The 24,211-nt window shown below is 41.8% G+C and overlaps 4 protein-coding genes across 7 annotated transcripts in view; 2 read left to right on the top strand and 2 right to left on the bottom strand.

Moving 5' to 3' along the window:
* The first annotated feature begins 988 nt into the window (after positions 1-988).
* On the top strand, positions 989-12,324 carry c1qtnf4 (C1q and TNF related 4). Its single transcript, XM_021585839.2, has 2 exons — positions 989-1,157; positions 10,182-12,324. Exon 2 carries the CDS (start codon positions 10,187-10,189, stop codon positions 11,273-11,275), a length of 1,089 nt encoding a protein of 362 aa, XP_021441514.1. The 5' UTR covers positions 989-1,157; positions 10,182-10,186; the 3' UTR covers positions 11,276-12,324.
* Positions 12,325-14,145: 1,821 nt separating this feature from the next.
* On the bottom strand, positions 14,146-19,103 carry LOC110506312 (NADH dehydrogenase [ubiquinone] iron-sulfur protein 3, mitochondrial). Of its 2 annotated transcripts, none has more exons than XM_036964156.1 (8): positions 18,758-19,103; positions 17,021-17,077; positions 16,682-16,779; positions 16,082-16,231; positions 15,741-15,866; positions 14,816-14,935; positions 14,298-14,491; positions 14,146-14,267 (listed from the first exon to the last, which is right to left on the bottom strand). In XM_036964156.1, exons 1-7 carry the CDS (start codon positions 18,810-18,812, stop codon positions 14,330-14,332), a joined length of 768 nt encoding a protein of 255 aa, XP_036820051.1. In that variant the 5' UTR covers positions 18,813-19,103; the 3' UTR covers positions 14,146-14,267; positions 14,298-14,329. The 2 variants fall into 2 exon arrangements, with proteins under 2 accessions (XP_036820051.1, XP_036820050.1); XM_036964155.1 differs by having other exon boundaries at positions 14,146-14,237.
* Positions 19,104-19,819: 716 nt separating this feature from the next.
* On the bottom strand, positions 19,820-24,099 carry LOC110506311 (phosphatidylglycerophosphatase and protein-tyrosine phosphatase 1-like). 3 transcript variants are annotated; one of them, XR_002470947.2, is made up of 3 exons: positions 23,265-24,099; positions 20,643-20,795; positions 19,820-20,506 (listed from the first exon to the last, which is right to left on the bottom strand). XR_002470947.2 is itself a non-coding variant. In XM_036964252.1 (3 exons), the coding sequence occupies exons 1-3, from the start codon at positions 22,080-22,082 to the stop codon at positions 20,213-20,215; spliced, it is 483 nt and encodes a 160-aa protein (XP_036820147.1). In that variant the 5' UTR covers positions 22,083-22,667; the 3' UTR covers positions 19,820-20,212. The 3 variants fall into 3 exon arrangements, 1 of the variants encoding a protein (XP_036820147.1); XR_002470948.2 differs by lacking the exon at positions 23,265-24,099 and adding an exon at positions 22,035-22,775; XM_036964252.1 differs by lacking the exon at positions 23,265-24,099 and adding an exon at positions 22,047-22,667.
* The window catches only part of LOC110506308 (CUGBP Elav-like family member 1), a 42,273-nt gene continuing 41,218 nt past the window's right edge, over positions 23,157-24,211 (top strand). Inside the window, exon 1 of the mRNA XM_036964237.1 lies at positions 23,157-23,180. The gene's annotated coding sequence lies outside the window, so the exon portion shown is untranslated. The remainder of the gene's footprint in view (positions 23,181-24,211) is intronic.

The raw sequence follows: 24,211 nt of genomic DNA, 5'->3' as shown, positions 1-24,211 counted from the left end.
GAGATTCTGTTTAAACCAGAACACATACCAATACATTTTCAGTAAATCTTTTTTTAAATCCACACTAGAGACTAAACGGCCATCAAATGTCAACCTGAACCTCTATGTGCCATCCATTACCAGGCACGCAGCATTTACATTGACTCCGGTCTTATTGATTACCCGGGAAAGTGGAGGAAGAATGGAGGGCTACTGATCACAAAGGGTGAGAGAACGACAACTTTGGTGGCATCATCTCTCCCCTTGTTTGTTCTGAGCCAAAATGGGTCATTTGTTGCAAACATGAACCGAATAAAGGTCTACGTGGTGCTGAGTTAGCAGCACCTGCTGCTGGGACACTGTGTGTGCCAAAGCCTGGGAAAGTTACACATTGAGGGATGGCTCATTTAAATATGTGCAGTAGGAACAGAATGTGACATTTGAATGAGAATATAAAATAAGTATCGTTAGATACATTTCAAATTGAAGGCATTACATGCTATCCTTCTTCCACCCTCTTCCCCACTCAGAATGAGGATAATGACCATAACCATGTGGATGAGTGTGAAATTGGCAACATTGTTGCAATATAACAAAGCCCTTCAGTGATTAAACCCTGACAGGCTCTCTCCTCCTCTTTCATGTGAACACGCACACACGCACGTGCACACACACACACACACACACACACACACACACACACACACACACACACACACACACACACACACACACACACACACATACGCACACGCACACATACACACACACACAACCATTATGCACACATGCAAACAAACATTCACAAACATCCAATTAGAAAATATAGGCACATTCTGTAAACACATGATCTGTTTGAGATACATGGAAGACCATGCCAAGATATCACATCAAAAATCCCCCCCACCTTTTCCAATCCCCCCCTTGTGTCCCCCCGCTTCCGAAAATGCCTTAGTAGAGGAGCGCTCTGCACTTCCAGAGTCTCCCTGATCAGATGAGGAGCCCCTTTATCACTCTCATATCCTCCAGTGAGTGTGTATATATATGTGGGTGTGCTGCTTACACAGCCTCCCAGACAGCAGCAGCAGGTTGATACACACAAAGACAGTTCCTGGTGCAGAAGCTCTTTTGGAGAACTTTGAGCATTTCTCTCCTACAGCACAGTCTACTACACAGAGGTAAGGACACCTCTAATGAAGGATCATTGCAGTATAGAGCGGGTTACTTTTTTTTATCTTGCATGAAGTAGACGTTGTGCATTTTAGAATCTTGTTGCGTCCAAGCAACATGTGTTATTTGTCCGCACCGATCTACAGCAACATCAATACGGAATCTGGACGGGGTGCCAAACACTGCTGAGTATATAGGAATGTATCATTTTATCTATCATGTACCCCTCTTCATCTCAGGGAGGTGAGAGGATTGCTGTAGCCTTGAGATTGTGGTTTATTAGTTGACTCCAGCAACAATGCTCTCTGCCGATGTACATCTCCTGCTGTGTTCTCAATGTCTCTTCCTTTGTTCATATTTGAGTGTTTCCAATGCATAGACCAGAAGAAGGTAATAGCATCTCGTAGGCGGATGCGTGGGCATGGCATATAGACTATTAATCTAAAGCACATGGAGAATGCTAACAAAGAAAGAGCACCTCCTATCATCTCCCACCCAATCCCAGGTTCAGGTTGATCTGTCAACAGCAGTGGGAGGTATAGAGAAGAAAGGAGATAATTAAACACAGAGGGGGGCTTTAATCTTATCCAATTCCAATTGGTACATAAAAGCAGAAAGAAACATAGAGACAAACGCAAACTCGGTCAGGCAGGTGTCCTAGTCAGAGGGAGTTGATGTTTTGATTTTCTTTCTTCAAAATGTGAGTGGGAGGATTACAGGCTCAGTCGTACACACATTCGGCAGAGTTGCCACTACGCATGTAGCTAAGTATCTAGATCTCTGGTTTTAACCACATAAGTTTACATTACAAAACAAGACTGTGAAACGTCAAAGTGTTTGATATTTCACACAGAGGTAATATCAATGTCATTATGGTATTTTATTTTTTGTTGCTAATATTAAATCTCCCTCATTTTTAAATGTTCCAGCGCAACACTGCAGAGGTTTATGATACTGTAGGATGGAGGGATCTGGAAGGATAATTGTGCATAATTTACTGCATTGACTGATGGGAACTAGGAACATAAGCATTTCCCTGCACACACCAGAACACCTGCTAAACTGTGTACACGACCAATCAAATTAGATTTTATGATAATACTGATGGGAGTATCATGTATAATGAGTACCCATACCATGTTCATCAAGGAAAGAGAGAAGTGGGCCTGACAGTTTCATTAATGGTGTAAAGTACTTAAGTAAAAAATACTTTAAAGTACTACTTAAGTCATTTTTTTTTTGTATTTATATTTTTGACAACTTTTGCTTCACTGCATTCCAAAAGAAAATAAATGTACTTATGTACTTTTTACTCCATACATTTTCCCTGACCCCCAAAAGTACTCGTTACATTTTGAATGCTTAGCAGGACAGGAAAATGGTCTAATTCACACACTTATCAATAATCCCTGGTCATCCCTACTGCCTCTGATCTGGCGGACTCACTAAACACATCCTAAAGTTTGTAAATTATGTCTGCGTGTTAGTGTGCCCCTGGCTAGCCGTGAATAAAAAAAACAAGAAAATGGCACCGTCTGGTTTGCTTAATATAAGGAATGTGAAATTATTTATACTTTTGATACTTAAGTATATTTAAAACCAAATACTTTTAGACTTTTACTCAAGTAGGATTTTACTGGGTGACTTTCACTTTTACTTGAGTCCTTTTAGTATTAAGATATCTTTACTTTTACTCAAGTATGACAATTGGGTACTTTTTCCACCAACAACCACTGCCCATACATTGTCCCATGGGCAGTGGTTGTTGTGTAGAGGTCCCTTCAGTCCCCAAACAGTGTCTGTGTTTGATACTCTTTGCTGCGATTCGTCCCTTTAAATCTTGAGACCCATTTGAATCCAGTCCAACTATGGACCCGTTTGGGGAGCTGTCAAGTCAACTGCTCAGTGAGCCTCTTCTCTTCACACAATCAATATGTGAGATTCTCACCAAGTGTCTTGCTCCTGTTGGTAGGGTGTAGATCGAACACAAACCGTGCTTCGCTGTTAATGGACTGTGTCTCTGTACTCCTGAGTCATTACTGCTGTCGCATTATAAATGATGGAACTGTGCATCAAGGGCCAGTCCAGGGAGAGCTTTTCCTCTCTGCTTTTTAATCATGGTGGTATGCGCAAAACGTCAAATAGTTTCACAGATACAGATTAATTCTCAAGCCTGACATTTTAAAAAGCTCTTTGCTCTCATTTCCCCCTGTTGCTGGTTCTCTCTCTCCTCCCCCTTTTCTCTCGTTTGAGCCAATGACCCCAGATGGGGACAGATCCATGCCTCGTGTTAAAAGGCTCCACTTGAGCAGTGAGATGACATCTGGCGAGGATGTGACTAATAAGAGGGACAGAAGCGGCAGGGACCCGTCGTGTGATCTCAGATACCAGGGTCCTCTGACTGAAGTCTGCATTTTATTATCACATCCACACTCAGGGGTCGATGTACTAAAATTGGCTTTAACCATTGATCAGTCGCCCTGCGCTGTCAAAGAACATATCCATCTGATCCCCAATGTCAGTGGTGCAAAGATGATAAAAAACATCCATATTCAAAGCAGATATCATGGCACAAGGCGAGACCCGGATGCAGACACAGGAGGCAGATGGTTGGAGTTTTACAATATTTATTAATGCAATAAGGCAAAGGAATGGTCGTGGACAGGAAAAAGAGTCCAAACGGTACCGAAGGGGAGGCAGAATCAAGGCCGGAGCAGACAGGATGATCAGGCAGGCGGGGAAAGCAGTCCAGAGTCAGGCAGGGTTCTAAACCGGGAAGACTATCAAAAAGAGAATAGGAAAAAGGGGTACGGGAAAAACACACTGGTTGACTTGACGAACATACAAGACGAACCGGCACAGAGAGACAGGAAACACAGGGATAAATACGCTGGGGAAAATAAGCGACACCTGGAGGGGGTGGAGACCATCACAGGAACAGGTGAAACAGATCTGGGCGTGACAGCAGGTGATGCTAAGCAGAAATGTACATTTTGGAAATGCAGAGAAGGGTGGTGAGTTTATTGAGAGGAAAAACTTAACCTTAGCTTAAATGTACAATAACATGAAATGTACGCACATCTTCCATTGATAAATGCACCAACTAAGCAAATGAACTGTTGTTCATAGATCAATGATAGGATGACAAAAGTTACGGTATCAGAAATATGTTTGGTGCCTACAGGGTTGTAACTATGGCATAGTGGCGGTACACCTCATTGTCATGTATGATTTACATGAATTACCACTGATAACTGGAATTAGGATTGAGCAGGTTATATTCAGAGGCTGATCATATGGGAGAGAGGGGGCTATTTCACCAATCTCATTGAGATTGCCTCTCATTACCTTTAGCAATGCTGTGGCAACGATGTTCTTTGAACGCGTAAAATCACATTTCACACGTAAGTCTAGTTTTAGTTACTGTGAAAATGTAGGCTTTTAACTTGTTTTGTTTTTCTCTGTTAATTTTCACGAGTGGGATATACAGTATTATCCTCTGTGTAGTATATCCTGTAAGTGGAAATATAATGAGAAGCATACAATAAAAATTGGAATAAATAAGAGAAGCCACTTCTCATATTTGAAAATAGACCAGCAAAAAAATGAGAACGCAACAAACAAATACAGATTTTGGTCAAAGTTTGAATATGGATATGATTCCACTGTGTTTTTGTTTCATTTTAACCTTGGTGTATCATATAACATGAACCTGAAATATGCTGTAGCAACATGATGTCTGATTAACATAATCCTACATAAACAACTCCTGGGTGGCTGTTACTTTTAGGTTATTTTTAAGAGGTGGTTACGCTGGGTTATTGAAAACCTAATTATCAGGGCATAATTATAAACACTGTTGATGTTTACCCTTGACAGTGGTGCTATTGCCACGGTCATGTGCTTGCGAAAATTTGTTTGTGCTTGATTACATGTTTTTGTGGGTCAATGCCAAATGTCGAGGTTTTTGTGATCCTGTCTTCAACGCAAATAGTCTGATTCGGTGTTCAGGAGTCTTATGGCTTTTGTGGGGAAGCTGTTTAGAAGCCTCTTGGACCTAGACTTGGCGCTCTGGTACCGCTTACCGTGCGGTAGCAGAGAGGACAGTCTATGACTAGGGTGACTGGAGTCTTTGACAATTTCTAGGGCCTTCCTCTGACACCGCCTGGTATAGAGGTCCTGGATGGCTAGGAGCTTAGCCCCAGTAATGTACTGGGCCATTTGCACTACCCTCTGTAGTGCCTTGCGGTCAGAGGCCCGAGCAGTTGCCATACCAGGCAGTGATGTAACCAGTCAGGATGCTCTCAACGGTTTTGTCGTGCCCTCTTCACGACTGTTTTGGTGTGCTTGGACCATGTTAATTTGAACACCAAGGAACTTCAAGCTCTCAACCTGCTCCACTGCAGCCCAGTCGATGGGAATGGGGGCGTGCTCGGTCCTCTTTTTCCTGTAGTCCACAATCATCTCCTATGTCTTGATCACATTGAGGGAGAGGTTGTTGTCCTGGCACCACACGGCCAGGTCTCTGACCTCCCTATAGGCTGTCTCGTCGTTGTCGGTGATCAGGCCTACCACTGTTGTGTCATCGGCAAACTTAATGATGGTGTTGAAGTCGTGCCTGGCCATGCAGTCATGAGTGAACAGGGAGTACAGGAGGGGACTGAGCACACACCCATGAGGGGCCCATGTGTTGAGGATCAGTGTGGCGGATGTGTTGTTCCCTACCCTTACCACCTGGATCCAGTTGCAGATGGAGGTGTTTAGTCCCAGGGTCCTTAGCTTATTGATGAGCTTTGAACGCTGTAGTCAGTGAATAGCATTCTCCCACCTGTCCAGGTGGGAAAGGGCAGGGTGGAGTGCAATAGAGATGCATCATCTGTGGATCTGTTGGGGCGGTACACAAATTAGAGTGGGTCTAGGGTTTCTGGAACAATGGTGTTGATGTGAGCCATGACCAGCCTTTCAAAGCACTTCATGGCTACAGACGTGAGTGCTACGGGTCGGTAGTCATTTAGGCAGGATACCTTAGTGTTCTTGGACACAGGCACTGTGGTGGTCTGCTTAAAACATTTTGGTATTACAGACTCGGACAGGGAGAGGTTGAAAATGTCAGTGAAGAGAATCTTGAGAATCAGATAATATTGTTTCTCATGGTTTAAGAGTCTTTAGGTGCCTTTTGTCGAACTCCAAGTGGGTTGTCATGTACCGTTTAATGAGGAGTGGCTTCCGTCTGGCCAGTCTATCATAAAGCCCTAATTGGTGGAATGCTGCAAAGATTGGTGTCCTTCTGGAAGTTTCTCCCATCTCCACAGATAAACTCTGGAGCTCTGTCAGAGTGACCATCGGGTTCTTGGTCATCTCCCTGACCAAGGCCCTTCTCCCCCAATTGCTCAGTTAGGATGGGCAGCCAGCTCTTGGAAGAGCCTTGGTGGTTCCAAATGTATTCCATTTAAGAATGATGGAGGCCACTGTGTTCTTGGGAACCTTTAATGCTGCAGAAATGTTTTCGTACCATTCCCCAGATCTGTGCCTCAACACAATCCTGTCTCGGCGCTCTACAGACAATTCCTTCAACCTCATGACTTGGTTCTTGCTCTGACGTGCACTGTCAACTGTGGGACCTTATATAGACAGGTGTGTACCTTTCCAAATCATGTCCAATCAATTGAATTTACCCCAGGTGGACTCCAATCAAGTTGTAGAAACGTCTCAAGGATGATTAATGGAAACAGGATGCACCTGAACTCAATTTTGAGTCTCATATCAAAGAGTCTGAATACTAATGTAAATAAGGTAGGTGTTTATTTTTAATACATTTGCAAAAAATTCTAAAAACCTGTTTTTGCTTTGTCATTATGGGGTATTGTGTGCAGATTGATGAGGAAAAAACAATAATTTAATACATTTTAGAATAACGTAACAAAATGTGGAATAAGTAAAGGGGTTAAGGGTGAATACTTTGCGAATGCCCTGTCTGTTGCACATATAAATTATATTTGTTATATATTATGTGACATTTTACTTGAGTATACTACGAGAATATGCTTCCAGAAATTGATTAATATCATTGCAAACGTATGATAGGCTAATATTTACATTTAAGTAATATCCCTTAACTGAGAGTCTACTATTGCTTTTATCTAAATTAACATTCTACAACCTAGGCCCACTTATGGATCCATCGACACTCCAGGGATGAGACTATTTGGCCACCAATGGGACTTATTCATTTCTGAGCATTTGTTTGTTATCACCTCTAGCAGATGGCTCAGCGTGGTGGAATGCTTTTCACCGACAGAATTAAAGTGAGGAAATGCTGCTCATTCTAACTTATTTTGGACTCTCATAGCCCCTGGTTATTGCACAGAGTCCCTAAAAAGACATGCAAACACTCAAAATAGATTTCAAAATATTAAATAATTACAAAGCTATCAACATTCAAAATAGAAGTGATTATGTATTCTGTTGAATAGAAAAACATAATTGTAAATGCCTCCAATGTAATTGAAGATGTGATGAATATCTACACAGAGAATGTCACATTCACTGTAAGGGCAAGACTCAGCCCTCAGTCAGCCATTTACATTTATTCACAAGCGATTGATTCATCTTTGGATGGAAACAGGGATGCTGCGTTCATGGAGCAGGTTTCAACATGTCACTCTGCATCAACCATGAAGAAATGAGCAACCTCTTTGCAGCATGCTAGTCAAATGCAGAATGCAGCAAATCCTTGAGGCTGCTGTCATACAATACTAGAACTGTCGTTCACCGATAGCCTCACAGTACTTAAAGAGCAGCTGAACCCCCCCCCCCAAAAAAAATATCCATCTAGTTGAAAACGGCCTATGTTGCATTAATTTTAGTCAGTGTACAAATGTACTACAATGTGTAAATAATATACGTTTTATCATAAAGTCAGTATCTTCCAAAACTGAGATTTGCAACAGCTGTTATAATGAAAAAGGTTTGATTCACATGGTCTGACCATAATTATCACTGTGAGCTGGAGACTCGTCTCTAGTCAGGAAAGGGTTAACGCATGTAATTGGATGAATGGATATTGTGGTTCGCCACCGCGTCTAATTACACAGCGTTGGGAATTTATCCAGAACAAACCGGGAGGATTGCCTTTGTACCGCATTCCTAGTTCCATTGGATACTTCAGTGGTGATTTCGATCATGCCCACTAACACCGGATGGTAACGCATAGGAGAATTGTCAAGCACGGAGAAACAGCTGCAGTGATTGTGCTCGATCCAATTGCACGGCAGAACCTACAGACAGTGAGACAGACCTGCCAACATCACTCAGCGCCCCAACTTGTTTACATAAGATAACACGTCACCAATGTTATGTTGAAAGAACACAATTGGCTGATAAGATCTTTATCGAGTGGATACTAGCTAATAATGTGTTTGATAGTGTTCATTGAGTCTACCACTGTTTCGGTCACAATAAGAATTGATAAGTTGCGCACACATCCCGACTACTTGGTCAATATTCCAAAATTCATACCAATTCGCAAGCATCTTGTGTTCTGCCGCGACCTGTTGTATAACATGATTTGCTATGAAACTCTGCCAGACGGACACTCCGGTAAAAGACAGTGAGAAAGTTGGAAAAAAAAAAACAACCGTACAAATTCATTAGAGATTTATTTTAGATGAATTCGGGCTATTTTTGAGGGTGAACTCTTGCGACCGTGACTCGAGAAGGACAAGCAGCAATACCTGCCTCGAGTACGATATAGCAAACATAACACCCACGTCGAATCACACCGCCAAGACGCAAATCTCGTTCACCAACCCCTTCAATGACAGAGGAAATGAAGATAACTATGTGTATTGTGTTCATGTCAGTCCAAGTGCTGTTTATAAATAGTCTCATCAATCCCATGGGATCTCATGTTTTTCTGTTTAATTCCTTCTTTTCTGTTTGAAATTACAAGACTCCCCATGGAATAACCTACTGTATGTCGATAAAGTACATTTAAGACATTGTCTGAAACTCCTTCTGACAGGTCCACTTCTGTTACGGCTTTAGTGATGACTCAACACAGGCAGGAAGAGAAGATCTCATTAGACAAATAGATGTTTTGAACTTTAGTAGCCGGACTAGGAAATTACTGTATGATATCGAAATCTGCCTGCATTGATCCTAAAATCAATATTTACTGCAACACACACAGACATTTGACAGATGACAGGACCTAGTAGACCAGACTTTTTTTTTTACCCTCAATAAAAAAGAAACAGTTCGATTAGCGTGACTTTGTATTTTGGATCAAGCCTTTAAATGGTGGACATAATAATGCTCACTGACTATAATAACTTGCACATAAATAATGTTAAAACATTTATAAAGATGCAATTATAAAAGAAGGTTCGGGACAGCAGCTTAATTCCTTTCAGTGATGTTGATCGCTGGCGTGTTTCAAAGCAAGCCCCTTTGTCAAAGCACTATCACATTTACAAAGATATTGGGATCAACATACTGTAGTGATGAGACAGGAGAGAATTAAGTCATGATATAATTGATGTTGAGTAAATGTATGACTTTGGGTGCAGATGAAGGTGTGTTTTCTCCAGTTGGTTTGGCACCTCGGCCAGTGGAGGGCAAATATTCTTGTCTCTCTTTTTGTTCCTTCATTTAGCCAGGTAAAATTAAATGCTAATTAGGAACGTATTAATGCTGCTTCCGTTTTGGGATAAACATATTTTCAAAGCAAGTGTCTCAGAGAAGATTCAATCTTCTATGGATCCAGGTGGTATTGAATCACTAATAACAATCTCACTTGTTTCTGATTTTACTTCTCAATTGAGCTGGCAAAGCCTTGAGCTATTCGATTGTTGACTTACAGTCAATTCATATATAACCTGCACCATGGTATCACACTGCTACGGAACTGCTTTTTAACATCCACACAGTGCTCTCTTTTGGTCTGCTATGGTATATCTGTTGTGTATTATACTGAGATTAAGCACCTGACTTTGTTGTTTAATTAACTGGGCCAACCTTTTTCCCAACAGGAAAGATGACTACACCAGCTAGCCGTCTCCTGATTGGCCTGATGTGTCAGGTAACCTGCACGTGGGCCTTCGCTCGCCTGCCCGAGGATGCAGAACTGCGTTCTGCCTTTTCAGTGGCACGCACCAGCAGCATGGAGGGTGGACCAAAGATGGTGGTGACCTTTGACAAGGAGTATGTTAACATCGGTGGGGACTTTGATCCAAAGGCAGGCATGTTCCGCTGCCGCATCCCCGGAGCATACTACTTCTCCTTCACAGTGGGGAAGTTCCCCAGTCGTGACCTGTCAGTCATGCTAATGAAGAACAGGAATGAGGTGCAGGCAATTGTGTATGATGAGAATGCGGGAGAGGAGCGTAAGGTGCAGAGCCAAAGCGCCATGCTGCAGCTGGACTTTGGTGACACAGTCTGGCTCCGCCTTCACGGTGATCCCCGCTATGCCATCTACAGCAACACAGGTCACTACACCACCTTTAACGGCTACCTAATCTACCCTGACACCTACACCTTCCAAGACCGCAAGCACGAGGACCCAACTCCCATGTATGGAAACGAGGCGAATGCCAATGACCACACCCTAACAGACCAGGATGGGCTGGGAGAAAGGGACAACGTAGAGAAGAGAGAGGAGGTAGAGGATAAAGAGGAGGACCAGAGGTCAGCCTTCTCCGTTGGCCGCACTCAGAGCATCGTAGGGGTGGACCAGGGCTTCACAGAGCACCGTCCTATCTCCTTTGACACAGACTTTGTCAACATTGGCGCTGACTTTAATGTCACCGAAGGTGTATTCACCTGCCGTATTCCAGGAGCCTACTTCTTCTCCTTCAATGCTGGCAAGCTTCCCCACAAAACCCTGTCAATCAAGCTGATGAAGAACCACCTGGAGGTGCAGGCCATGATCTACGATGACAGTGACACTGAGAAGGCTCTGCAGAGCCAAAGTCTGATGCTGTCTCTGCGCCGTGGTGATATCGTCTGGCTTTATAGCCACCAGCGCGATGGCTTTGGAGCATACAGCAACCATGCCAAGTATATAACCTTCACTGGTTTCCTGGTCTATCCAGAAATACAAAAACTAGCCACCAATCAGCAGTAACAGCAGAGCCGGAAGCCATGAGGGACAGTGTCAAGAACACAGTTGGCTGTGGACCTACTACACTCAATTATTCTGTCCAGCTAAATTTTTCAATGGGTTTACTTTGTCAAACTCCAACTTGCAGTCTTGAATTAATGAAAATGTTACTACATGCTAGCATTTTTGCTATTTTCAGGATATGATGTCTCAGTTAATACTTATCTGGATTTTTTAACATACCTTTATCAATGTCTTGAAAGGCATTGTCAAATAATGGGGACACTTCTTTTGTGTCAAATTTAGTATTTTTCCTTCATTTTAGCGTGAGTTTCTGATAAGGCCAGTGTCAGATCACAATGAAATAAAATGGCATTTTGAACCAAAAAGCATGACCAACACTTAGAATAAATGTCCTGTTACAGTGCAGGGCTGTCCATTGGACCAATACAGACACCATACTCATCCTTGTTGTAGCTTGAAATCTGCTAGTTTTGGACCTCGGGGCACCAGGCTCATAATTTGATTTCTAACTTAGCAGAGTTTAATTTATTTCCTCAGCTGGTGACCGCTGTGGAGAAAATTGAATTGCCTATATCATCCCTTATGATAATCGTGCCGGTTTAATTCACACACCCCGAGAGAGAAAAATGCTGTTATAATTGTGCCAGACTTCAGCAAATTACAGTCTGTTTGAGAGGTCATTTAAACAACATATAAAAAATAGCATATAGTCCAATTATAATGTTAATTTTACTCCCCAGCAAATACTGTATTTTGATTCTCCACGTCACACCCTGATCTGTTTCACCTGTTTTATGCTTGTCTCCACCCCTCCACCAGGTCTCTCCCATTTGTCCCCATTATCCCCTGTGTATTTATACAAGTGTTCTCTGTTTGTCAGTTGCCAGTTAGTCTTGTCAGCGTGTTTTTTCCCTGTTTGAGTCACTGTTTTCTAGTCTTCCCGGTTCTGACTGCTCTGACCCTGCCTGCTGTTCTGTACCTCATTGACTCTGCCCTGGATTACTGACCTCTACCTGCCCCCTTGTATAATAAATATTATGAGAACTGTACTATCTGCCTCCTGTGTCATATCCTGAGCATCTTATCAAAAGGAATTAACACAATGTGACACTTACTGAATAATGAGAGACTATTTCAGTAATAGTTAGTCCCCCTATTAATGGTCATCTACTATGCCAATAGCAGGTTGATTTTTGTCATGAATCTTGCCCTGGATGTCATTTATGGTCTTAATTTAAGGTTAGGCATTAGGGTTAGCAATGTAGTTAAGGTTGTTTAAAATCAGATTTTATGACTTGGTGGCTGTGCCAGCTAGTGACCACTCAGCAGAGCTGCCTCCAGAACAAGATTCATGGAGAAAAACACTTCATTCCTGTGATTGCGGTGTCAGGCATATACTCACTCCTGCGGTGCTGCCCTCACACAACCTACTTTTGGAGCACATCCTTCGTCACACTCTTGACTCCCTAATGCCCAAGTGTCACTAATCGTGGCAACTTTTGTACCCTGAGGGTGGAATGACTTTTTCAATACAGCGAATTTAAAAATATGAAAAGGATGTATCATTTTTCAATTTGTAAGGGAAAATTGTAGTTTAGCATTTGCTTTGTAGCTCTATTTTCAATCATTATGTGCATGGACTGCAATAGGAAATAGTCAACGAGTGGACCAAATTTGTATAACAGCTTTAATTATATTTAACCACTAGCAAGCCATCAGAGACTCTGGGTTCGCGCCCAGGCTCTGTCGTAACCAGCCGCGACCGGGAGGTCCGTGGGGCGACGCACAATTGGCCTAGCGCCCTCCGGGTTAGGGAGGGCTTGGCCAGTAGGGATGTCCTTGTCTCATCGCGCACCAGCGACTCCTGTGGCAGACCGGGCGCAGTGTGCGCTAACCAAGGTTGCCAGGTGCACGGTGTTTCCTCCGACACATTGGTGTGGCTGGCTTCCGGGTTGGATGCGCACTGTGTTAAGAAGCAGTGAGGCTTGGTTGGGTTGTGTATCGGAGGACGCATGACTTTCAACCGTCGTCTCCCCCGAGCCCGTACGGGAGTTGTAGTGATGAGACAAGATAGTAGCTACTAAACAATTGGATATCATGAAATTGGGGAGAAAAAGGGGTAAAATAAATAAAAAATACACTAGCATGACAACTTTTGAGAGCGTAAGGAACCCACAAAAAAATATTATTTCTTAGATCTCAGTGAGATCAATTTCCAGAGAGATAACAGGCATTATGATATTGAGAATGGAGTCTTGGAGAATATTTTGACTAATAATTTCATGCATGCTGTCATGGAGAATAATCATCTCACAGCTTTGAAGATATTCTTTGTAATGAGACTAATTCTATCCATAACTTTTTGTTGTTGTAAATAACTATTGTATGTGGTACGTTGGTGAACTGTGCTTATATCTTTGTCCTTGCAAAGGAATGATTGTGAACTGCATAAAATTTTGCCCTGGGTACATTCAACCCATGTGTTAGTCGTCTGCTTCTTGTTGGCTCCGTGAGATGTTTAAAATACTTCTTATACAATGGATGCTTTGGAACATGTGAAGCAGAATAAATAAAGTTAATGTATATTTTTCTGTATTCTTATTGGTAGAAGGCACATCCATGTCAGTGAACTTGAACATGCCCATAGGGAGAGCTTATATCAACATGAAGCTAATCAACTCGTGAGACATTAAACCTCAACAATATTCAAACTGCTTTAACATGCACACAGTGCCCTCTTTTGGTCTGCTATGGTATGGCAGGTAAGGTCTGTTTCTATTTGTGCTACAGTCTATTACAGTTTAAACATACAGTCAAAATGTAATCTCTACACAGCAAATCCAACTAATGAATAAATAAAGACAAACAAATAAAATGTTTACCTTTTGTTTTTATTTACATAAATACTTTAGTGGGCTCAAGCGGGACATGGGTCCATCAACAGTACAGTCATTATATATATATATATATATATATATATATATATATATATATATATATATATATATATATATATATATATAGGTGTGGGCATTTTATCTCTGGGGTAGATGGTTACTTGTCAGCTGGCTTATCCCCAGCTGGCAGCTCAGGTGCCTTGTCCTCACGGTGGGCTGGGAACACCTCCCACGGGCTGTTCAAGTCAAACTTCCGAAACTCCTGTGAGAGCTCCACAGGCTCTGCCACCACACGCTTCACCTCATCATCATAACGCACCTGAGATGTACCAGATGGACAGAATGAATAATATGGTAGATACCAGTGGAGGTTGATGATGGGAGGACAGCTCATAATAATGGCTGGAACAGAGCAAATGGAAATGGCATCAAACACATGGAAACCATATGTTTGATGCATTTCATACCATTCTACTCATTCAGCCATTACAACGAGCCCGTCCTCCCCAATTAAGGTGCCACCAACCTCCTGTGGTAATGTGAAGTCACATGTACCGATCTTAGGATAGGATTAGGTTATAACTCGGCCTTTAATGTATGTAAAATACATGTGACATTTCTCAGCATTCACATCTGACCTTACCTCCACAAATCCAGACAGTGGGAAGTCCTTCCTAAATGGATGCCCCTCAAACCCATAATCTGTCAGAATACGCCTCAGGTCAGGGTGGTTGGCGAAGAAAACTCCATACATGTCCCACACCTAATGACAAGCACAAAACATATCCTTTCATAGTGTTGGAAAGGGAGGGTATATTTATGACAACTTTCTAAGTTTCCCAGTAAACTACCAGAATTTTGGTAACATTCAAGTTGTTTTTAATGACATCTAGTGGCCTTTTTGGGTACTTCAGATAATCCAGGTGTCTGTAGTTATATCTGGCCCTCTGTGTGGCCTTATGTTTTGATTATTTTACATAGTATATGTTAAAATAGAAGATTGAATGACAAAGCTGTAAAACATTATCCTAAATATAAACCATCAACTTAGTGAATATCATTGTTGTTTACTATATGGGTTTCAGTATGAAATATCCATTATATTTCCCCCCCACACACTTATTTTACTATGTCAATATGTATTTGTTATAAATATATTGGCGCCAAACTGCTGGCAGTTGTGAAAAATGTCAATTGTTGAAAAAGTTGCAGAGTTAATTGAAATAATGCCATTGTTGATTAGATGCTCTTTTTCAATAATTAGATATTTTCTCTTGAACCATATGGCCTCCACTAAAAACTCATGGAGAATATGAACAGATAAAAAAAGGTATACTATATGAAAAAAAAAAAGTATAACTGACCAAAGTTACAATAGATTGCCATAGATTACCTGTTAATTACCGAAGATTTCAGTAAATTTGGTAAATTACTGCTAGTTTTAAAAACCTATCCTTTCATGAGCATTTGCCTTTGGCAGGCAAAATATAAATCCTGAGCTGCCAACACAAAAAAAATCTTTGAACCCTTCAAGCAAAGCATTCTTACGATGTAGCTGTCAGACTTACCTCCCTCTCGTACCAGTTGGCTGCGTTGTGGACAGACACAGAGGAGTCTACTGGGGTGAGCTCATCGGTGTAGGTCTTCAAACGGATCCGGGAGTTGTAGCGCAGGGAGAGCAGGTTGTACACAATCTATTCACCATCAAAGAAAACAGAATTAGGCATAAAAATTTTAATTAAACTGAATAGATCAGAGTTTGTCTAAACAACCTGGTTAAATTCTTACTTATGTCAGCTATGGACTTGATTGTGTCAGAACACATGTTTATAACTGCAAAAATAGGACTGTCGTGAAGAGAGAGGTATACTATTGGAACAATAGGCTGGGGGTATGGATGGAATAGTACCTCAAAGCGATTCTGGCGGGTGGGTATGTCCACTGCGGTAAGGTCAATCATGTTACGGAACTGAGCGTTGCTGTGGTCTCTCAGAAAGGTCAACACAGGGATGACCCCGTCAGGATGGATCATCACCTCCAACTCATTGTAACACGTCACCTGAAGATATAACATGCATCCTTGTGACGTTCATATGGCTTCAAAATGACATTCAATTAGCTATACAAAATATCAAGCTTTCTAAGAAGGTAAATTAAGATAACTTTAGTGGTCAATTATACACCTCCAAAATATTTGGAGAGGTGCGGGGGGGGGCTGCCACACTGAGTGCCCGGGGGGACCTGTTGTTGTGGGGGGTTAAGTGCCTTGCTCAAGGGCACAATGGCATCTAGGATTTGATACCAGCAACCTTCCGGGTTGCCAGCTTAATTCCCAAGTGCTCCTTTGTAACCTTATGTTTATGTTCCCCATGTTTTAGACACACCGTATGCATTTAGGATTTACAGTATAGTTTCCCTTGATGGTTGCTCAACATTGTTTGATTGTGTGGATGTCTTCGTCTTAAAGCTGACCGTGTTCATTACAGTTGCTGCAATTACATTATCTTACCTGGACTTGCTGCACATACTTAGGAAGCATTTCAGCCACATATTCTCCAAAAGCTGCAAGTTGGTTATGGGTGACCGCATCCTTGGGTCTGACAGTGGCTACATAGAGATGGGCACATAGATTCAAATAAAGGAAGAGGCGATACATTTATTGTTGCACTCAATCATCTATTGTATTCAGTGTCGCAAAGATCAAACTAAATGGTTAGATAATTATACTACATTGAGGATGGACTAGGACTTTGCGGGTTCAACATACTGATGATGATTATCTGCAATGTACACCATAAAGACAAATGCCACAGCCTGGGTGAATTCTATTAGACACTGGTATACTCACGTTTTGTTTCAGTAGCCTCGGATCTCGCTTGCAAGAGACATGGGCTTTGATTGGCAACTGTAACATATTACATAAAATAACATTACATATGGCTAGCTAATGTTAAAACAGGTTGGATTACCAGCATGGTCCTCTCCTTTGAGCTAGTTGACTGCTCGCTAACTAGCGGCTAACTCAGTTATGGCTACATAACAAGGATATAGCTAGCTAATGGTATGACCAAAAGTATGTGGACACCTGCTCGTCGAACACCTCGTTCCAAAATCATGGGCATTAATATGGAGTTGGTCCCCCCTTTGCTGCTATAAAAGCCTCCACTCTTCTGGGAAGGCATTATACTAGATGTTGGAACATTGCTGCGAGGACTTGCTTCCATTCAGCCACAAGAGCATTAGTGAGGTCGGGCACTGATGTTGGGCGATTAGGCATGGCTCGCAGTCGACGTTCCAATTCATCCCAAAGGTGTTCAATGGGGTTGAGGTCAGGGCTCTGTGCAGGCCAGTCAAGTTCTTGCACACCAATCTCGACAAACTATTTCTGTATAGACCTCACTTTGTGCACAGGGGCATTGTCATCCTGAAATAGGAAAGGGCCTTCCCCAATCTGTTGCCACAAAGTTGGAAGCACCGAATCATCTAGAATGTCATTGTATGCTGTAGCATTAAGATTTCCCTTCACTGGAACGAAGGGTCCAAGCCCGAACCAAGAAGAACAGCCCCAGACCATTATTCCTCCTCCACCGAACTTTACAGTTGGCACTATGCATTCGGGGAGGTAGTGTTCTCCTTGCATCCGCCAAACCCAGATTAATCTGTTAGACTGCCAGATGGTAAAGCGTGATTCATCACTCCAGAAAACACGTTTCCACAGCTCCAGAGTCCAATGGCAGTGAACTTTACACCACTTCAGCCAACGCTTGTTGTTGCACATTGTGACGTTAGGCTTGTGTGTGGCTGCTCAACCATGGAAAACCCATTTCATGAAGCTCCCGACGAACAGTTATTGTGCTGACATTGACTCCAGTGGCAGTTTAGAACTTGGTAGTGAGTGTTGCAACCGAGGACAGACGATTTTTACACACCAAAACACTCGGTGGTCCAGTTCTGTGAGCTTGTGTGGCCTGCCACTTCCCGGCTGAGCCGTTGTTGCTCCTAGACGTTTCCACTTCACAATAACAGCACTGACTGTCAGCTCTAGCAGGGCAGACATTTGAAGAACTGACAATGGTGCCACGTTAAGTCACTGAGCTCTTCAGTATGGCCATTCTACTGCCAATGTTTGTCTATGGAGATTTCATGGCTATGTGCTCGATTTCATACACCTGTCAGCAAAGGGTCTGTCCGAAATTGCCGAATCCACAACTTTGAAGGGGTGTCCACATACCTGTGTGTTTATATAGCGTATAAAAGGCATACATGCATACAGGCATACCTGTTAGTGTCAGATTATAACTGACATTACAATGTGCGTTCCAGACGTCGTCTGTTTCAATCGTACTTAGCAGATAACCTAAATCTGACTTGCGTTTAGCAAGTTTCTAGATGCGCAGTGTGACAACTAAAATGCCGACCTGGAACATAACCACTGACCTGCAAGCCAATTTGATGGAAGGTCAAGTGAGAATCGGTCGACTACAGATAGCGCAATCTTAACAACAATATAAGTACGTTATCACGCAGATGACCTAAACATTATGACAGCATGTAAGTGCACAGTTAACACTCGAAATGTACTTACGATTCAAAGTCCTGCTAAAACCTCCGCGAACAAAACGCACTAACGATGCCGCCATGTTTTTTCAATGACGTATTCAATTTTCTTCTTCTGTTTTTTTTTTTTATTGCACATCCGCATTTTAGAGTAGGTGTTCCCTGGCGGAAATATGCAGATGAGTGCTAGTTCACGCCGATAGGATCTCGCTGGGCTCTGCCATCATTGCTTTTTCTGCCCACTATGACTCATTTGTTCCCGTTGTAAACGACAGGCTGTGGTCTATCTTGGTTTAGTTATATAAATCTTTGTTAAAAGTTTTTTGCATAACCGACATTTAGAGATGAAGTGATGCGGTAGAATCAACGGTTGATGGTCTTTGTTTTACCATTTACTTTTAATGCAAATTATGGACAGGTAATTTCACATGGGATAGATCTCATCAAGAGCTATCTGTTGCTATACTAATTTGTATCCAAAATATATACTAGCCTGGTTGTCGGTCTCTGTTCAGGTACATTCAACTCCTTGTGGAATGTTAAGAGACTGATATCCAGGGCTGGCGTGGTTACACGTGGTCTGCTGTTGTGAGGCCAGTAGCGGGTACTGCCGAATTCTCTAAAATGGTGGTTTATGGTAGAGAAATTAACATAAAATTCTCTTGCCACAGCTGTTGGACATTCCTGGAGTCAGCATGCCAATTGCATACTCCCTCAACTTGAGACATCTGTGGCATTGTGTTGTGACAAAACTGCACATTTTAAAGTGTTTTGTCCCCAGCATAAGGTGCACCTGTGTAATGATCACACACTGTTTAGTCAGTTTCTTCATATGCCACAACTGACAGGTGGAAGAATTATCTTGGCAAAGGAGAAATGCTCACTAACAAGGATGAAAACAAATTTGTGCACACAATTCTAGAGAAATAAGCTGTGTATATGGAACATTTCTGTGATCTTTAATTTCAGCTCATGAAAAATGGGACCGACACTTTACATGTTGTGTTTATATTTTTGTTCAGCATAACTATATACTTTCCTGTGGATATGGTCTCACATTCCTCCTGCCAAAAGGACCAACTGCACAAAGTACAATAACATGTTATTTTATTCAACATTCTGGTTGTGAGAGAAAACTATCCTGAGTCAAACGCTCATTTCAACATCGGCTTTCCAGACAATTAGGCGACATGTTCAATCCGGTTATGTTTCCATGGATGAAGTATCAATAGCTATACTTTTATAATAATAAGTCATTATTTTCCAATATATACATACACACAAACAATCAGTGAAATTTGTAACAAAAATGTGCTTAATAGGAAATTTGATTACAATTTCTATGTTAAGGAAGATTTTTTTAAATGCAGAAACATGCTTTTAAATACACACACACACCCCACCCCCTCACCCACCTGTCAGTACTTTGATGGGGATTGCATTTTATTATACCCCATGTTATGATGAGCTGTGATAAAACATTTTAATTATACAATGCACTTGATCCAGTTGAGTAACAAAACACTAAAAGAATAAGCTCAAGGTCAAAAAACTCTTCAAGAAGAATATGGTTTGTTTTGACAAAGCTCATTTGACAGTTTCTGATGGAGTGCAATAAAGTACGCTGGCAGCCTCTCAACAATCTTAAATGGAACCCCCCGCCACAGACTTTCTGATGGTACCGCCGAAGCGTCTCTAGCTGTGTAGAACAAATTATTACATGTGGTCGGATAGGGGCCAACATCTGACACGCTTCCTCTGGACCCCAGCAGTGTATCTGTAAACAGACCAACAAATTGATGTACAAGTTAGGTAGACAACTAATTCAGTACTAGTGATGATCAAGGATAGCCAGCAGTGGCAATCTATGGAAAGCAAAGACTGTCGTTTTCTGGCCAAAGCCACCGACTCACCTGTACGATGTATGCAGCAGCTAGTGTAGCACTGCGACAGCGTCCAGCCTTACAGTGGACATAGACACTGGAGGCCCGGTTTTCGAGACTGGGCACCCCGGTTAGGTCCACTGTGCTGAGTCGCAGCTGCTCCACCCCCTCGGCTTTCCACTCCTGTTTCAAAACAAACAAAGCTGTTTCTAATACAACTTCACATTTCCTATGATAAAACTCACAAGCCATGTTTCTTGCCCACATGAACATAGCAGACATGTCCCTGACCTTGTGTACAAGAGCACCAAGAAGCTCCTGTTTTTAAATCAGAGGTTCTGTATTTATGTGGCAATTAAGCTACTGTACAGATAGAGTAGAGCCAACCCACCTAGACAGGCTTTAGTTCGAACTCTGCTCTATCACACCTGAATCAGTTAACCAAAATCCTGATGATTAGCAGCTGAGTAGGTAGATTATAGAGCAGAACTGAAATGAGTCCACATCTCTCTCCAAGAGGAGGGTCATATTCCTCATTCATGGTTATCACCATCCTGACATTTTCTGTCTGTGTGGCCTTCTTGGTCCCGTCCCTCAAGTTAGTGAGTCAACACAGGAAGGAGTAATGGACTGTTCATTTATTTCCAAGCTGCAATCATGAGACACACACAGTATGGATGAATGATGAGTAGTCAACTGGATATAAATAGCACTCCCACAGCAATTCTCCATAGATCTGCTGTACAATATACCAACAAAATAACAATGGAAATGTCTATCAAAGTCATTATCATATAGTGGATTCAACAATCCCTAATTCCCAATTCAATATAATAAAAATATATTGTTTCCATGTGTAATCTCATATTCACATCAGAACAAACTATCATCCACTTAAGTATTCAACATATATCAAATGAACCCGAAAAATCACTCAACGTCACACTCTTGTGGCGAAGAAATACAATACACCTAGAATGTACCATATTTTCGTAAACTAACAAAACCAGGCAAAAACGCTGCTAGCTGGTGCTCATAAATTTACAAAACATTCTTTATACATTTGTCATAAATTCCCTCCACTCATGGTACACAAACAGTATGGCTGCATGATGAGTCGTCGACGGGATACAAATAGCACTCCTAAAGAATATGCATTTTCAAGTTAGCTACCAACTTCAGAGGGAACTTTAGCTAACTGTTAGCAAAAAAACCCACATGGCAAACTAAGATTCGGCAAATGACATAAAGAGTGGTTTATTTCACGTGTAAAGATTTAGGATTAATGCATTTTAAACCCGCTACCATATTCGAATCGACGCAACCCTAACACACGCCACACCAACATTTGTTACTAATAACATACATTGCTGATGTAAAGGTGGATTTTATGATGTAACGATGTAATTTCTATCCCGGTACCTTTTAACTCACCCACAGCAACTCTCCATAGAGCTCTGTACAACCCATAATCCCATACCTTTATTACAAAGTGTATTAGACAATGTAAACACAATAATCAACCAGGAGGTGGAATAATACCCATTTTATGCGGGAATTGAACAACTGAAATACACCGTTACATCTGCACCAGCTGGAAGTAGAAAATAATTTTGATGTCAATTTCTTTTTCTCCATTAGAAAATCAGTAGCGAGTGCATGCCAGCTAAAAGTAGTAGACTAGACTGGAGTTCGCATAACCAAAATTCATCAGCTATTTACTTCCTTACAGTGTTGACAACTAATTTTCAGGGTAAATTGCTAGCGGTAGGATGATTTGTTGCTAAAAGTTGCTAAATTGCGTTGTGATGTCATTGCGTGAAAAACTGCGTCATTACGTAGAATACACAATAACCGTTACTCAAATTGACTGGCCAACTCGGCAATAAAAATGTGATTTTACATTTGTTCAGGTACATACTCCCACTATTTTCTGTACAATTTTGATTGAGACATGTTGATTGATGTTGTAAGTTCTGTTCAAGATCAAACATTCGTTACCAACTATATTCGTTGGGTTTGGCTCGTCGAACCTGTACTACTGCTGCTGCAGTCAGCCAACAATGATTTGCAATTTAATGAAATTTCTGCTGGCCTGCTGCTGACGTCACTCACAATGCACATTTGCAGCCAGGCACGTGTGTTGTGACTGAGTGTGACAAATATTTAGTTTTTTGTCATTTAGAGGGAAAATGCGTGCATTTTAGCGTTTGAGTCACTTTTCAAAATTTGCTAAAAGTTCCAAATACATTTTTAAAATTAGCTAAATGTGTTGCTAGGTACTGTTTGAAAAAAAAGTTGCCTGAAAAGTTGCTAAATCTAGCAACAAAATTGATAAGATGGCATCACTGCTTCCTTAGTCATTGATTTGGAAGGCAGGGCTTCTCTTTATGCTTTGGGTCTACAGGGTACCCGAGAGGCACAGCGGTCTAAGGCACGCATCAAGAGGCGTCACTACAGTCCCTGGTTCGAATCCAGGCTGTATCACATCTGGCCGTGATTGGAAGTCCCATTGGGCAGCGAACAACTGGCCCAGCCTCGTCCGGGTTAGGCCGTCCTTGTAAATAAGTAAGTAATAACTTACTTGCTTGGTTAAATAATTTAAAACAGTAACGTTATCCTTTCTAACGCGCCAGACATGTTCACACTTACAGCGTAGTCAGCACCAATGTTGAAGCAAATTCCAAATCCGAGATAGATGCATAGCCCAAACCAATGAAATCTGAATGACTGGTAGGAAAACGTGTTATTCCAGAGGTACTATTCAACCTAACAGGCTAATTGTGCCCTGTATCTGTGCTTTAGAGATGTCAGCGACGAGTGTCTCCTCTAACACAAAGCTCCTATTCAAACTCATTAGACAGCTCTGCAAGTTATGTAAAAATACGTTCGGTATTTAACAAATGTGGGGTTTCGCTGAGCAACTAGCTTAATTTACTCCCGTGACCCCCGGTATGTACTTCCAAAAAAGGATACACAAATATTTTACAAGCAACGGGGAAAAAACACTCTTCGGCTCCTCCAATGTATTGAACTGTCGAAGACTTCCGACTTGCGCATAGCAGTAAGGTTAGTGCTATCTGGAATCCTTGGGATGTGAGTGAATAGGAACTCTTTCGATTGCGTGTACATTTTTATTTTGTGAGTAACGAACGTATTTTGACATTATAACGCTTGCAGAGCTGTCTAGTATGCATCTGAGCTTCCAGAGCCTTTGAGAGGAGACATGGCATGGGGCAGGATCAGCCAGCTGTCAAAACCTGCGAACTTGTCAGCTGAGAAACATGAACATCTGTGTAATTGCTTCAGATGCAGACAGTGTTGTACAACCGACTTCTCAGAATTAGTTTCAAATGCTGCTCAACATGTTGTTTTCCCCTTGCACCTGGAGAAGAGGCAACTTACATAAAAACAAATTGATCAACATAAGTTGAACGGCAACGCAACATTTTTGCAGCTGACCATTGAGCTATAAAATAACAGAATGATTACATTACATCCTCCCATGAGAAAGAATCTAGAACGTACCATGTTGTGACAGAGGGGACACTTGTTATTCTAAATGTCACTATGGGTCTAAAGGCGACTCGAAAACGCAA

The sequence above is a fragment of the Oncorhynchus mykiss genome, chromosome 26 (genome assembly GCF_013265735.2).
Source record: "Oncorhynchus mykiss isolate Arlee chromosome 26, USDA_OmykA_1.1, whole genome shotgun sequence".
Taxonomy (NCBI): domain Eukaryota; kingdom Metazoa; phylum Chordata; class Actinopteri; order Salmoniformes; family Salmonidae; genus Oncorhynchus; species Oncorhynchus mykiss.
This window is presented reverse-complemented; position numbering and strand designations above follow the sequence as displayed.

Coding starts and splice junctions, on each gene's coding strand:
- LOC110506311 (XM_036964252.1), bottom strand. CDS start 22,082: ATGGGTTGTACAGAGCTCTATGGAGAGTTGCTGTGG. Junction 20,796..22,046: donor TCTATGGAGAGTTGCTGTGG/GTGAGTTAAAAG, acceptor GTTTTGAAACAG/GAGTGGAAAGCCGAGGGGGT. Junction 20,507..20,642: donor CTGCTGCATACATCGTACAG/GTGAGTCGGTGG, acceptor GTCTGTTTACAG/ATACACTGCTGGGGTCCAGA.
- c1qtnf4 (XM_021585839.2), top strand. CDS start 10,187: ATGACTACACCAGCTAGCCGTCTCCTGATTGGCCTGATGTGTCAGGTA.
- LOC110506312 (XM_036964156.1), bottom strand. CDS start 18,812: ATGGCGGCATCGTTAGTGCGTTTTGTTCGCGGAGGTTTTAGCAGGACT. Junction 17,078..18,757: donor TTTTAGCAGGACTTTGAATC/GTAAGTACATTT, acceptor AATATGTTACAG/TTGCCAATCAAAGCCCATGT. Junction 14,936..15,740: donor CCAACTGGTACGAGAGGGAG/GTAAGTCTGACA, acceptor GCTTGTCATTAG/GTGTGGGACATGTATGGAGT.